This window comes from Triticum aestivum, chromosome 5D, assembly GCF_018294505.1.
Source record: "Triticum aestivum cultivar Chinese Spring chromosome 5D, IWGSC CS RefSeq v2.1, whole genome shotgun sequence".
Classification (NCBI taxonomy): domain Eukaryota; kingdom Viridiplantae; phylum Streptophyta; class Magnoliopsida; order Poales; family Poaceae; genus Triticum; species Triticum aestivum.
The window spans coordinates 497684050-497704344 of NC_057808.1; the positions used below are offsets into that span (position 1 = coordinate 497684050).

Here is a 20295-nt window from a genome sequence, read left to right on the forward strand (position 1 = left end):
TAGAGACAAGACCCCGGACATTGTGATAGTCGACCCCTTCTACATGCGTGCCAAGATCTTGGGCAGCGCTGGGGACCGGCAAGTCGCGAGTTCACACCTCGAAGGCGTCATTCTGGCAAACCCAGATAAGGATAACTTCCTCGTGCCTTACTTTCCCGAGTAAGTCATCTCCTAACCGCCCCGTAACATATGATTTCTTAGATTTCGATCGTTCTTTTTTTTCTAACATTCTGTGTTCTGTGCAGTGACACACATTGCACACTCATCCTCTTAAGCCCGAAATATTCCATGGCCACGTATTTCGACCCGGACCGTGACTCCAAGATAGACTACACAAATATCAAGAAAGTTCTTGATGATGCTCTCCCCGGCTACGCCGCATCTGGAGGCACCTTTAAGAGGCCAGTTCGTAGGTACGGCAGGCACGTGTTCACCCACAATACGACGTTCCCCTGCGTCAAGCAGCCGCCTGGCGGTCAGAAGGATGCCTACTACGCCCTCCATCACATGCGGGCGATCGTGCGGGACCATAATCACCTTCTGCTACCAAATAATCTCAAAGATTGGGCCGCAAGCTTGGGGGCAATCCAGGACGCGGACATCCGACAAGAATTCTTTCGCATCCAGTCGGAGTTTGCAGAAATCATCCATCAAGATGTCCTTCGTACCTCGGGGCAGTTCTACCTCAAATTTCAACCGTCCAACAGCGAGATAGACACAACGCTACAAATGCAGGCTGACAACGCCCGCGACTTCATGACCATCACGACAGACGTGAAAAAGGTTATTGTAGTTTTCTGTTGAGCACAACTGTGGTAGTTCTGCTGTCTGCTAAATACAGAGTGGTTGTTGTCTTGAGAAAACTAATGGAGGGCGAAAAGGTTGAGTACAGTGAAAACTTTCTTCAAAAACTCTTGGTACAGTGGGGTATCATTGGCGTTCAGGTCGTTACGTTCAGCTGGATGACACTATCATTGGTGTCCCAATTGGTCAGGCAGCTTCTGAATTATACCACCTTCTTCATAACACTGCAGATCGTATAGCCTTCACATAATTTCTGGTGGCATGAACATGAACCTGGCTAATTGGTTCTTTGTTCCTGATTTTGTTCAAAAAAAGTGCCGTGCCTTTTGTGGAAGGTGAAGGATCTGGAGATGAAAAGTCATGTTTGTTCATTGAAAGGTTAAATTGTTTACTGGGGTCACATTGACCGACGTGAAAAATCATTAATGTTGCATGCATTGCATCGGCAGATGAAAAGGCTTGGGTGCACTGGCACTACTGTCTTCGTTTGCAGTGCAGTGGCGTCTCATCGTGAAGGTAAACGAGTAGTAATTGGCAGGCGCAGGCCACTTTTTTCATCGTTTGACAGGAAACGAAAGACTAACAAGGGCGCCAGTGCGAGCCAACCGGCACCGAGTACGATCCGTGCTCAGGATGGACCACCTTCACCTAAGGATATCTCGAGGAGGGTGCATGTGGCGGGTAGGCCGATGCTACCGACAAATATGCTCAATGCTGCAACCGGTGCTATGCGGAGTCTGCATGACAGTGTTCTTTCTTTGGAGAAGCAGCGTCTCAGAGAGAATGATGTGGCATACCCGGTTTTCGTGGCCATGGTGCCAGAGGGCAAGGGCTTTGTGGATAGCGCCGTCGGGGGTACGATCGTCCTGCGATTTGATGACATCTTTGCTATGCTTAACCTTCATCCGCTGCACTACACCTTCGTTCGGCTGTTTTCGCTGAGTATGGAGATGCGGATCATTAGAGACAAGACCCCCGACATTGTGATAGTCGACCCCTTCTACATGCGTGCCAAGATCTTGGGCAGCGCTGGGGACCGGCAAGTCGCGAGTTCACACCTCGAAGGCGTCATTCTGGCAAACCCAGATAAGGATAACTTCCTCGTGCCTTACTTTCCCGAGTAAGTCATCTCCTAACCACCCCGTAACATATGATTTCTTAGATTTCGATCGTTCTTTTTTTTCTAACATTCCGTGTTATGTGCAGTGACACACATTGCACACTCATCCTCTTAAGCCCGAAATATTCCATGGCCACGTATTTCGACCCGGACCGTGACTCCAAGATAGACTACACAAATATCAAGAAAGTTCTTGATGATGCTCTCCCCGGCTACGCCGCATCTGGAGGCACCTTTAAGAGGCCAGTTCGTAGGTACGGCAGGCACGTGTTCACCCACAATACGACGTTCCCCTGCGTCAAGCAGCCGCCTGGCGGTCAGAAGGATGCCTACTACGCCCTCCATCACATGCGGGCGATCGTGCGGGACCATAATCACCTTCTGCTACCAAATAATCTCAAAGATTGGGCCGCAAGCTTGGGGGCAATCCAGGACGCGGACATCCGACAAGAATTCTTTCGCATCCAGTCGGAGTTTGCAGAAATCATCCATCAAGATATCCTTCGTACCTCGGGGCAGTTCTACCTCAAATTTCAACCGTCCAACAGCGAGATAGACACAACGCTACAAATGCAGGCTGACAACGCCCGCGACTTCATGACCATCACGACAGACGACGGCTTCATCCACGCTCCGGTCCCATGAGTCGAGTCGAAAGTTGTGATGCTATGTGTAGTTCTGAAACATTCATTAGCTCATGTTGTAATTAAACTATAGTGAACTTGTATGTCTCTTTGGTTTGGACAGTCGTTCAACTTAGATGTAATCGATGCTATTTGTTAGTAGGACCATGAATCGTGCTATGGATGTCTTGCTTTTCTCTTCCGATCCTTTTGTTGCATACTTATATATTGCTTATGTCATGTCTGTTGTTTGGCTAGTGCATAGAGATGCCGTCATATGTCGTGTACAAGGGTAAGGTTCCCGGAGTCTACGACGACTGGGAGGAGTATCGGAGACAGGTTCACCGTTTCAGCGGTAACAGTTACAAAGGGTACACCACTAGGGCGGAGGCGGAATCTAGATACGCGCGCTATCTAGCGGGAGAGAGGAGGGAACGTTAGAGGAACCGGATGAAGACCAGTTTCATCGCGATGATGCTCATCGTGATGACCGCATCTCTCTTCTATGTGATGGTAGTTTAGATGATCGATATCGACTTGTAATGTGAAGACAAACTCGCTACTCGCGGTCTCGAGACTTGTAATGTTCTATCTTCGTTCGGTCTTTTAAATTCGGAGACTAATATGATGAATTGTATTCGGAGGCTAATCTTCTATTGTATTCGATGAATCTGCTGTTGCTGTGTCCTGCTGCTTATTTTCTGTCCAATAATATATTTTGTAATCTGTGCAAAAATCAGAAAAGAAAAAAATAATAATCCCTAATATACATACTAATGGCGCATCACGCCAACGTGCGCCATTAGTATGCCAAAGGATACTAATGGCGCATCCCAGAGCAGTGCGCCATTAGTATGCCAGAGGGTACTAATGGCGCATCACCCAGCAGTGCGCCATTAGTATGCCGAAGGATACTAATGGCGCATCACACTGCAGTGTGCCATTAGTATGGCAAAGCACATGGGTATATATGGCCCCCTGAGAGGCATACTAATGGCGCACCGTGGCCTATACTAATGGCGCACTGCCTGGTGCGCCATTAGAGTACCAGATACTAATGGCGCACCAGCGGTGCGCCATTAGTAAAAATTACTAGTGGCGTAATGCTAGTGGCGCACCAGTAGTGCGCCATTAGTAGGCAAAACTGGTGCGCCACTAGTAAGCCTTTTTCTAGTAGTGACTGGGTGAAGAATAAATGAGATGGCAAGCAGCTCCAATCCCCGAGGTCGCCGCTGATGGCTCCGACGAGAGGGCAAGTGGATCCGAGCCATGGGCCTCTGGATGGAGGGTGGAGGCGGGCAGGGGTTGGCGGCCAGAAAGCTCGAGCCCATGGGTGAGAGGAGAGAAGGAGACGTCAGACTCTCGCCTTGCCAAGCCGAGCGGCAAAGGAACAGGTTAGCGGCGGCGATTGCTCTCGGGGACAGGGGATCAGGAGCGAGGGATTCGGGGAGTGGGGGTGGGACGTGCGTACGTGGGTTTTTTTTTCTTTCGTGCGGTTTCAGTTGCGATTCTTTTCTGTCGTGTGGGAATGCTGTGGGCGTGGCTGTCGGAGGTGGGGATTGAAGGAGGTCGAACCATCACGACGTTCGATCCCTCTTTAATAGTAGAGAAGATAAGGAGCCAAATTTAGTTTATTATTATATGTAAATTAGGAATTGCTTTTACATAATACGCTCTATTGTTTGTTTGAAATTCAGAATAAGAAATACAAGGAATCATCACTTTTTTTGTTTCCTAAGAATTCCATATGAGATCCTAAAATACCTAAGCTCAGAAAAAGGTATGGATAGAATAATACTAGGTGCATAAACAATAGTCCCTTTTATACATGAACTTCATCATAAGAATATATTATAGCAAACTGGTTTAGAAAATCAAATTCATATCACGTTTCCAAGATGATGATTTCAGATTAAAAAAATCTCTAAAAGATTCAAAAGAAACATGATGACCAGATGTTCTCCAGTTGTTGTTATTTACATACTGACAACAAAAGCATTCATTTTAGGCCGAGAAGAAAGGATGCAGCCGAAATTTAAGCTTTTGTAGTAAAAAAATTTAGACTGTCCGGGAGCACTGTCCGAGAAGAAAGCATTCATAAACAATTTTTCACTCAATGAAATTTTTGTAAATTCATGAAAGTTTTTAAATTTTGTGTTTTTTTGTAATTTTGTGATATTTTTAAAACTTGCAGTCAAATAAAATTGAAGAAATTTTTCAACTTTTTAAAATTTCCTGAACTTGTTTTAACTCACGATCTTTCTTTAAAATTCATGAGCTTTTTTATCAAATTTTGTGAACATTTTAAAAATTTGTGAACTTTATTTAAATCCGTAAACTATGTTTGATTTCCCAATTGTTTCAAAAAATTCAGAAAAAATCAGACTTATTTTTTCTAGGACATCAATGAACAACAGAAAATTTTGGGCGAAAATATAGCCAGAGCGAGGCTAAGCGAGCGCTGCATCCCTAGGCGCGTGGGCGCTGGGAAGGACCTCTCCCGGACAAGTAGATGTGCGGGAGAGACGTGAGTGATGGCTCGATTGTACTCGCGCTACATAGCTGCACCCCTGTGTTGCCTGACGAGGGCTCTCGATGATGACCTGGTTGTTGCATGGCTACTTTGCCCTCCTCTGCTCTTCCTACTTGAGTTCAAAGTGTCGTAATTAACAGTATTGAGGCCGTTTCGTTCATCAGCTGGTTTTATACCAGAAAAGAATCGAAGACAGTGTGTGGCGCTAGTGCAAACGTCTGCCGATCAAATGCACGCACCCTTTATTATCTGCAAAAAATGATGATTTTCTGCCATCTTTGCGCAACTCCAGTGCCATTAAGGTTACACGCACATGTTCTTCCCTACCTCACAAGACACAGGCTCTCCTTCTCCTTCCCGCTGTGTCGCCGCCGGTCCTCCCGGTCTCTTATGGCCTTTGTGCCGTGAAGGTGCGGAGGATCTCGAATCCCTGCCGGCGGGAGGGACCCCGCTCTCGTTTTTGTTGGGTTTTATGCCTTGGTTGGGGCTTTGTGGCAATGGCGATGTCCCTATAGGAATAATATCTCCACCGTTCGATCCCCTATCCTGATGGTGTATCCAGTGTCATTGGAGGGTGTGTGGACTCGTGTCTTCGTCGGGTCTCACGAGATTCGATTGGTGTTGGTCTTTGATTTGCGTTGTTGGAGGGTGTTGTGGACATGTGTCTTTGCCGGGTCTCACGAGATTCGGTCGGTGCTCGCCTCTGATGGACGATCTTTTTGGACCAGGTCTTCATTTAGGCGTTTACAAGTTTGATCCTTCTAATCTACGAATCTCTTTATCGGCGATGATTGCAGCTCTGGTGCGTTGTTCCCATGTGGCCTTAGCACGACGACTTCCCAACTGTTTATTACAACAAGGTTTGTCCGGTTCGGTTGTTGGAGGGGCGATGAAGACGGCTTGCCTTTTGCTCGATCGAGTGCTTGTAGTCGTTGCTAGATGATCCATGGACCTGGTTGTAATTTTGATTATTTTTTATGCTTTTTGTACTGCCATGATTGATCATGAATAGAACAGAAGTTTCCTCTTGCAAAAAAAAAATGATGATCTTCCTCGCGCTTCGGTCAACGTGGCACAAATCAATAGTCGGGCACAAACAAAACTTTCCATGTGCCAATGCTCCATCGCGGCTCCTTTCACCTCTCACCAATGGCCGAGCGCTGCAACGCAATGGCGTCTCCCCGTGAAGGTAAACGAGTGGAGTACATGGCAGGCAGGACAGGACAGGACAGGACGCAAACATATACTAGTAGATCGTCGAGAAGTTCCGTGTTTAGACGCACAGACTTACACAGAGACAGAACGTGCATGTGTCCTGGTATGGTCAGTACTCCATACCGAGTCGGTCACCGAGTATTGCTCCAGAACGTACATCAGGCCTTTACATACGCCAGGGATTGTAGGAAATCCCGTGAGTTGAGTTCAAATATCAATCAATAAATCAAAAGAAACAGGACCGATTCCAATCGGTTCGACTGTTTCGCGTGCGTACGCTTGTGTTCCGTTCCGGCCGGCCGGCCGGCCGGCGGCAAGAATCAATCGAGTCACGCTGCTTGTGTACTACGTACGTGCCTTGTGGTCTCTACACAAGCTAGCTACTCGACCGATTAGAGGAAAGGAACTTCCTTATGTTCGTCGTCCAGAAAGCACTCGGCGTTGGGGCTATGAGTTTGGCTGATGAACAGGAGTTCGCAAGTGCACCTCTCGCCACAGATAGGCGCAGCAAAATCTTTCCTCCCGCCAGCCCTCCATCTTACTCCGAGTCCAAGACCAAGCCCACCTCCATAATGGCAGAGCCCTACGAGATCCGTGCTGCCATGATCGCTGAATCCGAGAAAAGGTCGTATGTGCTCAAGATAGACGGATACTCAATGGCCAACGCGCTGCTCAAGAACGGGGAGTGCATGACTTCCGCCCCGTTCAGCGTTGGAGGCCACAACTGGGTCGTGAGATATTACCCCAACGGCTATCCTAAGCACTGTGACAATTATATCTCTCTCTATGTACAGCTTGAAGCTGCCGATGCCGATGCCGAGGACGTGAAGGCCAAGGCCAAATTGAAGCTCAGCCTACTCGACAAGAATGCAAATCCGGTGCCTTGGTACTGCCGTACCATCCCTCTACACACCTTCTCAAGGAGGGCTCCAGACCGTGGCTGCCATGACTTCATCTACAAGGCTGGCCTTGAGGTATCGCCGCACCTTAGAGACGATTGTCTCACCATCAGGTGCGATGTCACCGTCGTGAAGGACATCGACCAAGAAGCAAGGATTCCTCCAAGTGACCTGCACCGGCATCTCGGGGATCTCCTACAGAGCAAGGATGGAGCGGACCTGACCTTTCATGTCGGCGGACGGACATTCCCGGCTCACAGGTGTGTCCTCGCTGCTCGGTCATGCGTGTTCAAGGCGGAGCTCCTCGGTGCCATGGCGGAGAGTTCCTCTAGTACTATTGAAATTCGTGACATGGAACCTGATGTGTTTGAGTACTTGCTCCATTTCATATACACCGACTCGGTTCCTCTACTTGATGTGGTGATGGCCGGGCATCTACTCGAAGCGGCTGACAGGTACGACATCGGTAGGCTGAAGGTGATATGCGAGGAGAAATTGTGCAGTCACATTGATTCCAACATGGTGGCGACCAGCTTGGCTTTGGCCAAGCAGCATGGTTTCCGTCGTCTCAAACAAGCGTGTTTGCAGTTCCTTGCTTCTCCCTCCAATTTGAATGCTACGATAGCAAGTGATGGCTTTGAGCATCTGCTATCCAGCTGCGGCTGGTCTGTTTTTGAGGAGCTGAGAGATAGAACCATCCGGCTGAATCCTAAAAGGGATATTATCACGACATTCCGGAAGTAATGCTTTCCGTAGTATATATTATCTATGTTATCCAATTTTTTTAGTAATGATTATGCTCTCCATGTATTTTCTTTTCAAAAAGAGAATAATCCTCGGTCTCTGCATCGGTCGATGGACACCATCATTTTTATCAAATTGTTCAACAAAGCCTTATATAAAATAACTACATGAATCAACTCAAAGCCACCTTCCTGACAAAAGTTATTGCGATACCTGCAAGCTTTGATGATATGATGACTTGACCTTGCACCAAACACACACCATGTAATCTGATGGCCTGACCAAGCCGCCCGTCGGCGAGCCGGTGGCACTGACCGGTCTAGCAAATCCTCAATGCGCATGCTCTGTAATCCGCCGTCGCCATCTTCCATCATCCCATCTTCAGGAGTGATCAATACATTGACCTTATCAGTCCCTTCTGCTGTTGACGCCACCATGACGTGATAGTGCCACCCTCTTGCGCGCGCCCCTCAACACGCATCTGTTGCTCAGACTCCGTTGTGCCATGCAGCTGAGACCCACCGTCATCAATGCGATACATGCAACACCGCTTCTTCTCTTGTCCCCTCGAGGCAGCACCGCTCCAAACAGTGCCCCCAAGAGGGAGACAGGCCCGAAGGCACCGTCATAGTCCGACCCGAGAGACACAGAACTAGGGTTTCCCCGGAGCAGCCGAAACACGGTGACGACAATTGCGACCGACAATGCCTTCGACAAGGAGATGACGCCCACGGGACTGCCATCGTCTTCCATGACCGAGCTCGACACGGTTTTCACCGGCAGTCGTGCGATACTGACTAGTAGCTGCCCAGAACCGCGCCGTGACGGCGCGCGTAGTAGCCGGAACGCCGACAGGGATCCAACATCCCTCTTCGACCCTCTACGTGCCGCCGTCTGGCTACGTGCCCCATTATCGACGGATCTGGGTGGGGCCCAGATCCACGGCACACGGCCGCCCACCATAGCCCGGGAAGCGTGCGAGCTCCTGCGGGCATGGAGGTGAGCGCCATCGCTGCATGACCAGGAACGCCGCCCTGGCCGCTGCACGCACTCACCCCACACTAATCTCGCCCCAGCTAATCCCGAGGGTGGCTGCCGCGTCCGCCGCCCCCGACAGGGATCACATCGAGGACTATGACGCCTGAAGAAGAAGCACACCTGGATCGAAGCGCCATTGCCTCGAGCACGCACGGCCACACCATGCATCTGGGCCGTCCAGCGCATCCGCACCATGCGGCCGCTCGCTGGAGAGCATCGAACCTGCTGTCGTCGCCCCATAGACCCGCTTGAGGCATCCTGTGGGCCGCCGCCAATGGGATCCAAGCTGGGAAGGAGAGGTCGACTCAAAGAACGCCCCGTCGTCTCCGTCCCCGGACCCACGTAGGCTTCGCCGGTAGGGCCGCAGGCGACGGCGAGACGAGGAAGAGGTTGGTGGGAGACCTGTGGCGACGCGACTGGATCGCCCCCGCGGTCACCCAAGCGGGGCGACCTAGGGGCTATCTAAAAGGATATATTTTCTTACTGGTATGGTTGCCTGTATGTTTCAGAAGAAAAATGTTATTCATCTGTAAACTAATATAAGACGTTTTAGAGATATAAAAGTCTTATACCAGTTTACAGTGGGAGTACTTATCAATCATCCAATCATCCAAGGCATGTTCTAGAAACCAAGGAAAATCACAATAGTTGGAATTACGTGGATAAGTTAAAGCAATGACAGATAACAAGAAGGTGGCTTTTTCTCGATGAGGACTATGACTCAGAATTACCAGGTAAAACTAATTTCTTGATACTATAATAAGTAGAGCAGTTCTCAAATGCAAAAATGCCAAAGTCACAACTGAGATGTACCGGGTAAAATTGCTCAGGAGAAATTCATAAATGAGAATACCATAGATATCCATAAATCCATGATGGCTAATTTTCTTGATAATTAATCACTTAGTCCTCTCAATTGTTCTGTCATAAATCACCAAACACATCTTCTAAATCACATTCCTCCTATTGACCCTCAATGAGAAGCTTATCTAGGTTGAGTTCTTTGAGCAGGGGATGTTGATGCACTGGAGTCCCCTTCCTGCTCGATCACCTTCTCTCAACCTTCACTAAAAAGCTTAGCTAGGATAGGTTGAGGCGTTTTAGCAGAGGATGTCGATCCCCCATTAACGATGCATTCTTGCCCGGTCTCACTGATAACAATATGAACCAACATCATAGTCATTGACATGTGTTTACCTAACATCATGGCAAAACAATCCTCATCGGCTACATTAAGGAATTTCTTTTGAATGTTGTCAAGTTAGTATGCTAAAGTTTACGGTCAATTCATAATCAAATACGCTGCTAACTACGATGCTACCATCACGCAGGCGATCGGTGCGACGCCCATGCCAAATCTTCAACATAATTGGAACATTGTTGGTCGTGTCATCAATGAGGTGGAGGCATTATATGAGTGCATAGAATGTGATTGGAAGTGGAGGGAAGAAAGAAGGGCCCTATGCACCAACAATTAGGTATGTGCCACCATCGAGCGTCCTGGCAAATTATCAGGCATGTACCACTATCGAGTGCTGTTGGTGGACCTCAAGTTTAACTAGAGCATTTGAAATAAAGAAAACAAACTCGATTTTAGAGGGAAAACAAGTCACTTTACAAAACAAGTTGAAATAAAGAAACAAAACTAAAGATTATGAGAGATTGTTTCAACTAGAGCATGATGATCCGACTCAAAGAAAAAAAAACTAGAGCATGATGACAGATCCCATCATCTCATCTATGATCCTTCATCAAGTGCTCCATCAAGTGCTCCATCGAAGTCGCTCCTCCATGATCAGCGGCGTTCGTAGCCTCGGCCCAAAAAGTTTGATTCGACACAATTGCACAATTGACCGGTCCTGCTCCAACTCCAAAGGCGATCTAAGTTTAAAATATTAACATTTTGTTAAGATGTTAAACGTGACCATGATAGAAAAGATGTTGTACTGCTTTCGTTGGTGTTCTTATGTTCCTCTTGCCCGTTCTTCCCACAATGGTCAGGATGCTTCTAAATTGCACCATTACCTGATCAGGGCGAATGCAGTCTCAGCCGTCCTATCTTCTGCCTGAGCCGATCTCGGCCGTCCGTCTTTCTCACGGCGTCTGGTAAAAACCATCCGGCAGAAAACCTAACTCGCCGGTCCTCTCTCTGCTCTCCGCTCAACAGCTTCCGCCGCCACCCTTCCCCCCGCGCGTCTCTCCTTCCCGATCTCCTCGGCAACCGCTGCCGCGCTCCGCTTCTCCCCCCACGGCACTAGCTCCCGCCATCGAGCTCCACCCTCCTCCAATCCCCGCCCCGGGCTCTGCTTCCCATCCCCCCTCGTGCCACCACCTCCAATCCATAGCGCCGGCGGTGGCGGTGCTTCCGGCGACATCACTGGACAGCGGCGAGTATGAATAGATATAGATAGAGGGAACAAATTAATCGTTCCTCTGGCCAAACTTTCACCTTACTCCAAGCCCACCTCCAGAATGGCAGAGCAATACAAGATTTCTGCTGCCATGGTATCTGAGGAAAGGTCGTATGTGCTCAAGGTGGATGGATACTCAAGAGCCAAGGCGCTACTCAAGAACGGCGAGTGCGTGGATTCTGACCCTTTCAGTGTTGGAGGCCACGACTGGGCCGTGTTATATTACCCAAACGGCGACGGTGATGATTGTGCCGATTTCATATCTCTTTTTGTAAGTTTTGAATCTGCCGATGCTGCTGAAGACGTGAAGGCGAAATTCGCGTTCAGTGTACTTGACGAGAATGGAGAACCGGTGTCTTCATACAGCTATACGCACCCAATGCATACCTTCTCAAGCAAAAGTGATAACTGGGGTTACCATAAATTCATCAAGAGGGCTGATCTGGAGGTATCAGGGCATATGAGAGACGACTGTCTCGCCATCAGGTGTGATCTCACCGTCATCCACGATAAAGAAACAATTGTTCCTCCAGGCAACCTGCACCGGCATCTTGGTGACCTCCTAAACAACAAGGATGCAGCAGACCTGACCTTTCAGGTCGGTGGACAGAGTTTCTCGGCCCATAGGTGTGTCCTCGCTGCTCGGTCTTCAGTCTTCAAGGCGGAGCTCCTCGGTGCCATGGAGGAGAGTTATGCAGCTAGTCCTATTGAAATCTGTGACATGGAAGCTGATGTGTTCAAGTCCTTGCTCCACTTCATATACACCGACACAGTTCCTCCTGTGCTTGATGTGGTGATGGCCGGCCATCTCCTTGTTGCGGCTGACAGATACAATATCGGGAGGCTGAAGATGATATGCGAGGAGAAATTGTGCAGTCACATTGATTCCGGCATGGTGGCAACTAGTTTGGCATTGGCCGAGCAGCATGGTTTCCATGCTCTCAAAAAAGCTTGTTTAAAGTTCCTTGCTTCTCCGTCCAATTTGGAGGCGATGATGGCGAGTGATGGGTATGAGCATCTGAAATCTAGTTGCCCATCTGTTTTCAAGGAGCTCGTAGCTGAAATCCTCCCGGCTGAACTGAAAGCAGCAAAGGATATTATCATGACAATGTGGAAGTAATGCCTGCAGAACTATTTTCATATATGTTATCCAAATTTTCTTAGTAGTGGTTGTGCTAGTTCTCCATGTATGGTTGCTAGTGTGTCTCTGAACAAAATTGTTAGTATTAATCATTCAGTCTAATTTATGTTCAGGTGAGTAGAATGGTTCTTCTCGTCACCGTTGCCCTGTTTTGTAGTGACTGACTACAATGCTAGGTTGTGTGGGTCCTTAAAACACCACTATTAGATGATGGTGTTACTTCGTTTTGTCGGGTTGTTAGCACTCTCTACTTTCGCACTGAAAAACTGAATGTAAAGTGCCGGTGTGCACTGAAAAACTGAATCTAAACCGCATGTAATCCTCGAGCATTTGACTACTGATATCCTCTGTTAGCTAATGCTACTAATAGTTGTGATGGGGCATCGGTTATTATTTCCCTCTGAACATTGCTGGTAGTGCTGCTATGCACCTGTTATGCTGTTGGGATTGTCTGGATTCAGTTTTAGAAAACTCGATTTTGAAGGGAAAAAAAGGTTATTGTAGTTTTCTGTTGAGCACAACTGTGGTAGTTCTGCTGTCTGCTAAATACAGAGTGGTTGTTGTCTTGAGAAAACTAATGGAGGGCGAAAAGGTTGAGTACAGTGAAAACTTTCTTCAAAAACTCTTGGTACAGTGGGGTATCATTGGCGTTCAGGTCGTTACGTTCAGCTGGATGACACTATCATTGGTGTCCCAATTGGTCAGGCAGCTTCTGAATTATACCACCTTCTTCATAACACTGCAGATCGTATAGCCTTCACATAATTTCTGGTGGCATGAACATGAACCTGGCTAATTGGTTCTTTGTTGCTGATTTTGTTCAAAAAAAGTGCCGTGCCTTTTGTGGAAGGTGAAGGATCTGGAGATGAAAAGTCATGTTTGTTCATTGAAAGGTTAAATTGTTTACTGGGGTCACATTGACCGACGTGAAAAATCATTAATGTTGACATCAGAAATGAAATCGGCAGATGAAAAGGCTTGGGTGCACTGGCACTACTGTCTTCGTTTGCAGTGCAGTGGCGTCTCATCGTGAAGGTAAACGAGTAGTAATTGGCAGGCGCAGGCCACTTTTTTCATCGTTTGACAGAAAGTGAAACGAATGGATTTAACTTCCCAAGTGCGCCTCTATATATAGAGATAGATGCAGCAAAATCTTTGCTCGCCAAGCTGTACTCCAATCACTCCAAGCTGTACTCCAAGTGCGCCTCTATATATAGAGATAGATGCAGCAAAATCTCCCTCCCATACCACTCCAAGCTGTACTCCAATCCCGCCCCCAGAATGGCAGCGCAACGCAAGATCTCTGCTGCCATGGTATCTGACCAAAGGTCATTTGTGCTCAAGGTAGACGGATACTCAAGGATCAAGGAGCTGCTCAGGAACGGCCAGTTCTTGACATCAACCCCTTTCAGTGTTGGAGGCCACAACTGGGCCGTGAAATATTACCCAAACGGCTCAGGTAAGGATTACGCCGATTTCATTTCCCTGTTTCTATTTCTCGAATCTGCTCACGGCGAAGATGTGAAGGCAAAATACGCGTTCAGTGTACTTGACAAGAATGGAGAGGCAGTGCCTTCAATGAGCCGTACCTCCTTCCCTGCCACCTGCTTCTCAATGAAATATCCATCCTGGGGCTATAATGCCTTCATCAAGAAGGCTGATGTGGAGGGATCGGTGCACCTGAAAAACGACTGTCTCACCATCAGGTGCGATGTCAACGTCAAGGAGATCATGAGCGAAGAAACAAGTGTTCCTCCGAGCGACCTGCACCGGCATCTCGGCGACCTCCTCAAGGACGAGGATGCAGCAGACGTAACCTTTCGAGTCGGTGGACAGAGCTTCTACGCTCACAGGTGTGTCCTCGCTGCTCGCTCATCCGTCTTCAAGGCCGAGCTCCTTGGCGCCATGAAGGAGAGTTGTGCTGCTAGTCCTATAGAAATCTGTGACATGGAGTCAGATGTATTCAAATCCTTGCTCCACTTCGTATACACCGACTCCGTTCCGGTGCTTGAGATGGCCAGCAACAAAGGCGAAACTGATGTGTGGTTCTGGCCGGACATCTACTGGTGGCAGCTGACAGGTACAACCTCGGCAGGCTGAAGCTGATATGCGAGGAGAAACTGTCCACTCACATCGATTCCAACATGGTGGCCACCAGTCTGGCTTTAGCAGAGCAGCATGGTTTCCATCGTGCGAAAGAGGCTTGCTTGCAGTTCCTTGCTTCTCCTTCCAATTTCAAGGCTATGATGGCGAGTGATGGTTATGAGCATCTAAAGTCCAGCTGCCCATCTATCTGTTCTCAAGGAGCTCATAGCTAGAATCCTCCCGGCTGAATGGGACGTGGCAAGGGACATGGTCATGGAAATTTAGTACTAGTAAACTAGTACTCCCTCCGTCCAGGTGCATAGGGCGCCTAAGAGAATCCTAAAATTCCAAAAGTGCTAGACGCAATTCAATTAAATGCTCCTCGTTTATCTAAACCGTCTCGTTCTTTTCGTCGCTCCAGCCGGATGCGCTCCTTCTCCCACCGGTCCACCTCCTAGTCTCCTGTGTGAATGTAAACAACATGCATGGCGCTTCTTCTCTCTCCTCTGTACCGCCTCTTTTCCTGTGTGAAAGCAATCATGCATGCATGCTGCATGTTCCCATGGCGCTCCTTCTCCTATAAAAAAGACTACACCGATCTGTGAACATCCATCTCTCCCTTCTCTTTTCTCTCTCAATCGTGTGAGCTTCAGAGGATGGAGTACGGGTACGGGCCTACGGGGGCGGCAAGGATGGCAGCGTCCATGGCCGGCTGGGCGAGGATGCGTTTGAAAACGAAAACGGAGAGAGGAGGAAGATGACGATCCGTGAGAGAAGGAAAGAGCCAATGCATGCACGGTAGCCAGGCGCTGATTAGGCGAGCGAATTCCACGGGTGGGCCGTGTGACGTGGGATTTTTCCTTGGCATGGGTTAGCTGAAACGGCCAGCACTAATGACGGGATTAATTTCCAAATTCTGTTTCGTTTTTGAGGGAAACCTGCGCGCGCTCTCCTCCAATCTCAACCCACCTATTTCTTAGGCGCCCTATGCACCTGGACGGAGGGAGTAATGCATTTGATACTTTTATCAGTATGTCATCCAAATTTATAGTACTTTTATCATATATGGCTGCATATGTATGTTTCGGAACAAAAATGCGACGTACTTTATGAATCACATTCAATCTACTCACGTGAGTAGAATGGTTAATTCCTTTTCTTGCGAGATAAAAGAAAGTAGTACTATTATTTAGACTGCACATCTACATAGAAAAAATAAAATTAATTGATGATGTGGCATGATGATGAGGTGGATAGGCTGCATGTCAAGATAAATATGGTAGTGGGGGTGAACTTCTTAAGTATATAGGATATGTATTAGTTTAATCATTGAGTCGATTGCTTCATCCGTGCATGGTTACTTCAGCTGGAAGCAGCCACATCCTTGTTCCAATGCTCCCATAGATGGTCTACTCCGATACCTTCAGTCTTTGCACCAACTAAAACCGTTGCGTATGGGGTTATCAAGAGAATCAGTCGAAAATGACCGTCAAAACAAGCGCTGATGACGGCACGGCTCGTCGCCACTACACTGTTTTGTAGCAATCGACGACTAGAATGGTACTTTGTATGTGTCCTTAATAGCTATTTTTTTTAAATAATACATTTTTTAATTAAATTACAGAAATATTACGCTGAAAAAATAATTTTCAAAAATAATAAACCGTCGGCTCGCTGCAGGCCGACTGAGCCTAGTCAGCCCATAGCAGGCCGACTGGTGGCCTATCTGCTTGCTGCTGGCCGATTGGGCTGTTGGCCACCAGATCAAGTCAGTCGGCCTGCAGTTGGCCGATAGGCCTGCAGTGGGCCGACAAGGACTAATTGGCCTGCTGTGGGCCGGCTGTTGCATGCCATCATTTTTTTCCCGAACAATAAATATGAAGACACATACCTGCTGGCTGTGACGGCTGCTCTGGCTCAAACACAAAACTGGACTAGGGACCGTGCTGCTGTGGCTGTGGAGATAACACGAAGCTCGACGGGGGACCGTGTTGCTGTGGCTGTGGAGAAAACACGAAGCTCGACGTGGGACCATAGTGCTGCGGGTGCCACGTAGAACTGCCAGGTTGGTCAGGACGGGGTGGCCTGGTTGTCGGCTGATGTGCTAGACGTGGACGTGGTTGATGTCGGTGCATGGAGTGACGCGGCTGCTCCTGCTGGTGCTGAACAACATCGGTTCTCCGGGTGCACGTGATAGCCTCGTACACAGTCCGTACCTTATTCTGAATTCTTTCCAAGAAGGGTTGTAGCACTGGACGATGCTGAAGAAGAGGTCCAGACGATAGTGATCGTCCAAAGGTGGTCACGTCGTCGTAGAGTTCGCGTGTCAGGGTAGCCTGTAAATTTCCATGACGATTAATAATGTCTGTCTCTTGCACGTCAAAGTATGTGACAACATTACGTAAAGAAAATATATCTTACCGCGTACTGCCTAGAGCCCGAAGTATCATAGCTCGGGTACATATCCGACGGAGTAGGATCCGGTATCTCCTCTGGGTGGGAGTACTCAACGATGCGTAACCGTGTTCCGGTCATGTAGCGCCGCAAATAGAGATTGAATTCATCGAGATCGAAATTGTGATTCTCATGCCATAGATTTGTGTTTGCTGTCTCCCATTCTATAACATACGGCTCTAGTCTAACTAGCCAGTCAGCAGTTGTCCTGGTCATGCCCTTCCTTGTCATCCTAAAATTGTGGTGTGTGTTCAACAATTACCTAAAGCTTTGAATGGAGTACTATAAAAGATAATGCAACATTGAAAAACTGGTTAATACCTGTGGATGTGTGCTGGCACCGGGTTCTCTATAGGGGGAGGTAGCTCCAACTGCAGAAGACCAAATTACCTTATAACCCTCTGTTGTGCCATCTCCTCGACGAAGACATCGAAGATGATCTTAGATTTTGTCATCCAGTAATCTCGGTCCCTTGTGCATAGCACAGACATACCACCAGGGTATCTCGCTTGTATGGCTGCTTCCGTGTAGGGCTGCCAGATGACCCTGGTGTACGCATCGAACTGCTCGTTCAATGCTGTGTATGCCTTCCTGGTCTGATCACTAGCAAAGCGTCTCTGCAGAGAAGAAAAGTTAGTAGCCGCTAGCATCGAACTATCTCTTGTGCAGAAAAAAGTTACATTAAACTACAACACGGTGCATACCTCGCGACGTGTCCAACACAGACCGAAAGTAGGCATGTCGATGCCGTCAACATCAAACATGGCGTCTATAGGGTCATGAACACGTACATCTGGTCGGCCTATAGAGAACCTCTCCCACGACCACAGCTGTAGGAATAGAGGGCATCCAAGAAGGGCTGGCTTTCTCGATGTAAGCTGGCAACCGTTGCACATACCTCGGTATGTAGCCGCTAAGACCGCCGAACCCCAACTCCTCTGTCTGATCTGATCCGTCGTCTGAGCGCTCGCTATCTCGAGTGCCATAGGGATGTAGAGCGCGCTAATAGTGGTGACATGGTTCTCCGTGAACATCACCTTGCCGAAAAGCCACATTAAGTAGGCCTCCAGGCTCCGAGTGATCTGTTCCGCAGTCAACGGCGCCCCGAAGTTCTGGATCTGCATTAAGCGAAGAGAAAGTTTTAGTAAGCCGCAATTATTTTCTGTAAAACTGTATGCACGATAACTTGAAGATAATAGGTAGGGGAAATTAGCCGGAAATTTAGCAACCACTCATACTTAGGTCCGTGATGCTCCCATACCGGATCCGGAGCATGCGAAAAAACACCATGAAAACGTTGTGTAAGAGCTCGCTCCCAACCAGCCGGTGCGTCCAACGGTCCTACGGCATGACCCGCCAACGGTAGTCCGAGCAAAAGTGACACATCCTCCAGAGTAGGAGCCATCTCTCCCCATCTGAAGTGAAACGTGTGGGTCTCTGGCCTCCAACGGTCCACTAAGCAGCTCAGCAAGGACCCATCGATGGCGAGGCGTTTCTCACCCGGGATAGACTCAACCAGACGCGCGAAAGGTAAAAGGCCGGCCCATTTCAACCTTCATCAGAGAACATTTCAGTTAGTGTCTCCCATTAATATGCATGTCAGTGTGCAAATTAATAAAGCACGTACCGCTGAAGCCATCCTGAGTGTATCATCCAGTTTTCCTTAGGAGTGTGAGTGACCAGAGGCTCAAGCTTGCGCTCATACCATATCGTAGCATGATGACCCCTATCAATGTCCCCATTCAGCAACCACAATCCCGACATTCCTGCACATACAAAATTCAGAACATAGTGCCACACTTAATACAAATCTCCTCTCAAGCGCCGCATGCATACAAATTCAGAACATAGTGTCACACTTATTACAAATTCAGAACATAGTGCCACACTTAATAAAAATTCAGAACATAGTGCCACACTTAATACAAATTCAGAACATAGTGCCACACTTAATACAAATTCAGAACATAGTGCCACACTTAATACAAATTCAGAACATAGTGCCACACCACACTTAATACAAATTCAGAACATACTACTGCTAGCTTAGCTTCTTCCTCTCGCCCTTACTCCTCTACTGCCTCTACCTCCTCTTCTTCCCCGGTTGCCTCGTCCACGCCCAGTGACGAAAGTGGGACAATTAGTGTCCCTATGGCCAAATTCATTGCATAGAATGCATTGCCTAGTCGGACCTCCTGCTTCAGATTCATCCATATCATTTCGGATGCGCTGACACTGCCGTCTGCCTCTACTTGTACGCATATGCTCTGGGTTTGGAATGTAACGCCTTTCGGCGGGGTTGACACTGCTGAAATTACCCATTGATCGAAAACCCATCAGCTCACCTGTCCAGGTATTGAGGACAGACTCTTTCAGAAAAAATGGAGACACAAACGATATTGCGTCCATTCCAAGCTGCCCGCAAGCAGCAAGTACATGTGAGCAAGGTAGGTGAAGCAATTTCGGTTTATTGCATGTGCACTCACACGTTGGCCAGGCTTCATTGCCAATTTTCACCTCATGCGTCCTCAACTCATTTGCACATCCGAATTTGTTGTTGGCTAAGCGGACCTCAAACCTTCTTTCTTGAATACCGATGGCGACTACAGTGTGTGACCTAGCTTTTTGCATCTTGTTGTCCATGTACTTCATGACTCTTTCACAGTACCGTGTATTTGGGTTGTTCAAGATATGCTGCTCTGCTTTTTGACGTCTATCTCTGAAATACTTGACGGTGCCATAGAAAATACCCTCAACGATGGCTGTAAGTGGCAATGCCCGGTTTCCTCTGAGGACAAAGTTGTATGTTTCCGCGAGGTTCGTTGTCATGACACCGTACCTTGCTCCATGTGTGTCATGTAGCAAAGACCACCTCTCCAGAGGCTCATGCTCTATCCACTGCTCGAAGGTTTTAATCGACCTCCCGAGCCTTCTCCTAGTACCAGGTGGGTCAAAGCCTGGCAGGTCACATAGCCCAACAGGCTCCTCCTCCACGGCCGCTGTTCCTGTTGCCAACTGTGCAGCTACTGCTTCAACATGTGCCCTCACCGCTGCATCTCTTGCAGCTTTCCTGTCCCTCACGTGTCTCTGCGTGCACACATTAAGTCTGTCGCGTATCAAATTGTACTTCCATAACTGGTTCTGCTTGCAGAGTTTTTTGAACAGATTCATCAGGTTCTTATTTCTAAACTGCGAGAAGAAATTAGCCCCCAGATGGCGCATGCACCA

At 48.1% G+C, this 20295-nt stretch overlaps 2 protein-coding genes and 1 pseudogene across 2 annotated transcripts; all 3 read left to right on the forward strand.

The window, feature by feature from the left end:
- Window positions 1–6506: 6506 nt before the first annotated feature.
- On the forward strand, window positions 6507–8124 carry LOC123125731 (BTB/POZ and MATH domain-containing protein 2). The gene has a single exon (XM_044546197.1). The coding sequence runs from the start codon at window positions 6709–6711 to the stop codon at window positions 7936–7938; it is 1230 nt and encodes a 409-aa protein (XP_044402132.1). The 5' UTR covers window positions 6507–6708; the 3' UTR covers window positions 7939–8124.
- Window positions 8125–11111: 2987 nt separating this feature from the next.
- Window positions 11112–12638, forward strand: LOC123125732 (BTB/POZ and MATH domain-containing protein 3-like). Its single transcript, XM_044546198.1, has one exon. It carries the CDS (start codon window positions 11449–11451, stop codon window positions 12505–12507), a length of 1059 nt encoding a protein of 352 aa, XP_044402133.1. The 5' UTR covers window positions 11112–11448; the 3' UTR covers window positions 12508–12638.
- A 1171-nt stretch (window positions 12639–13809) lies between these two features.
- Window positions 13810–14898, forward strand: LOC123125733 (BTB/POZ and MATH domain-containing protein 2-like; annotated as a pseudogene).
- Window positions 14899–20295: the final 5397 nt, after the last annotated feature.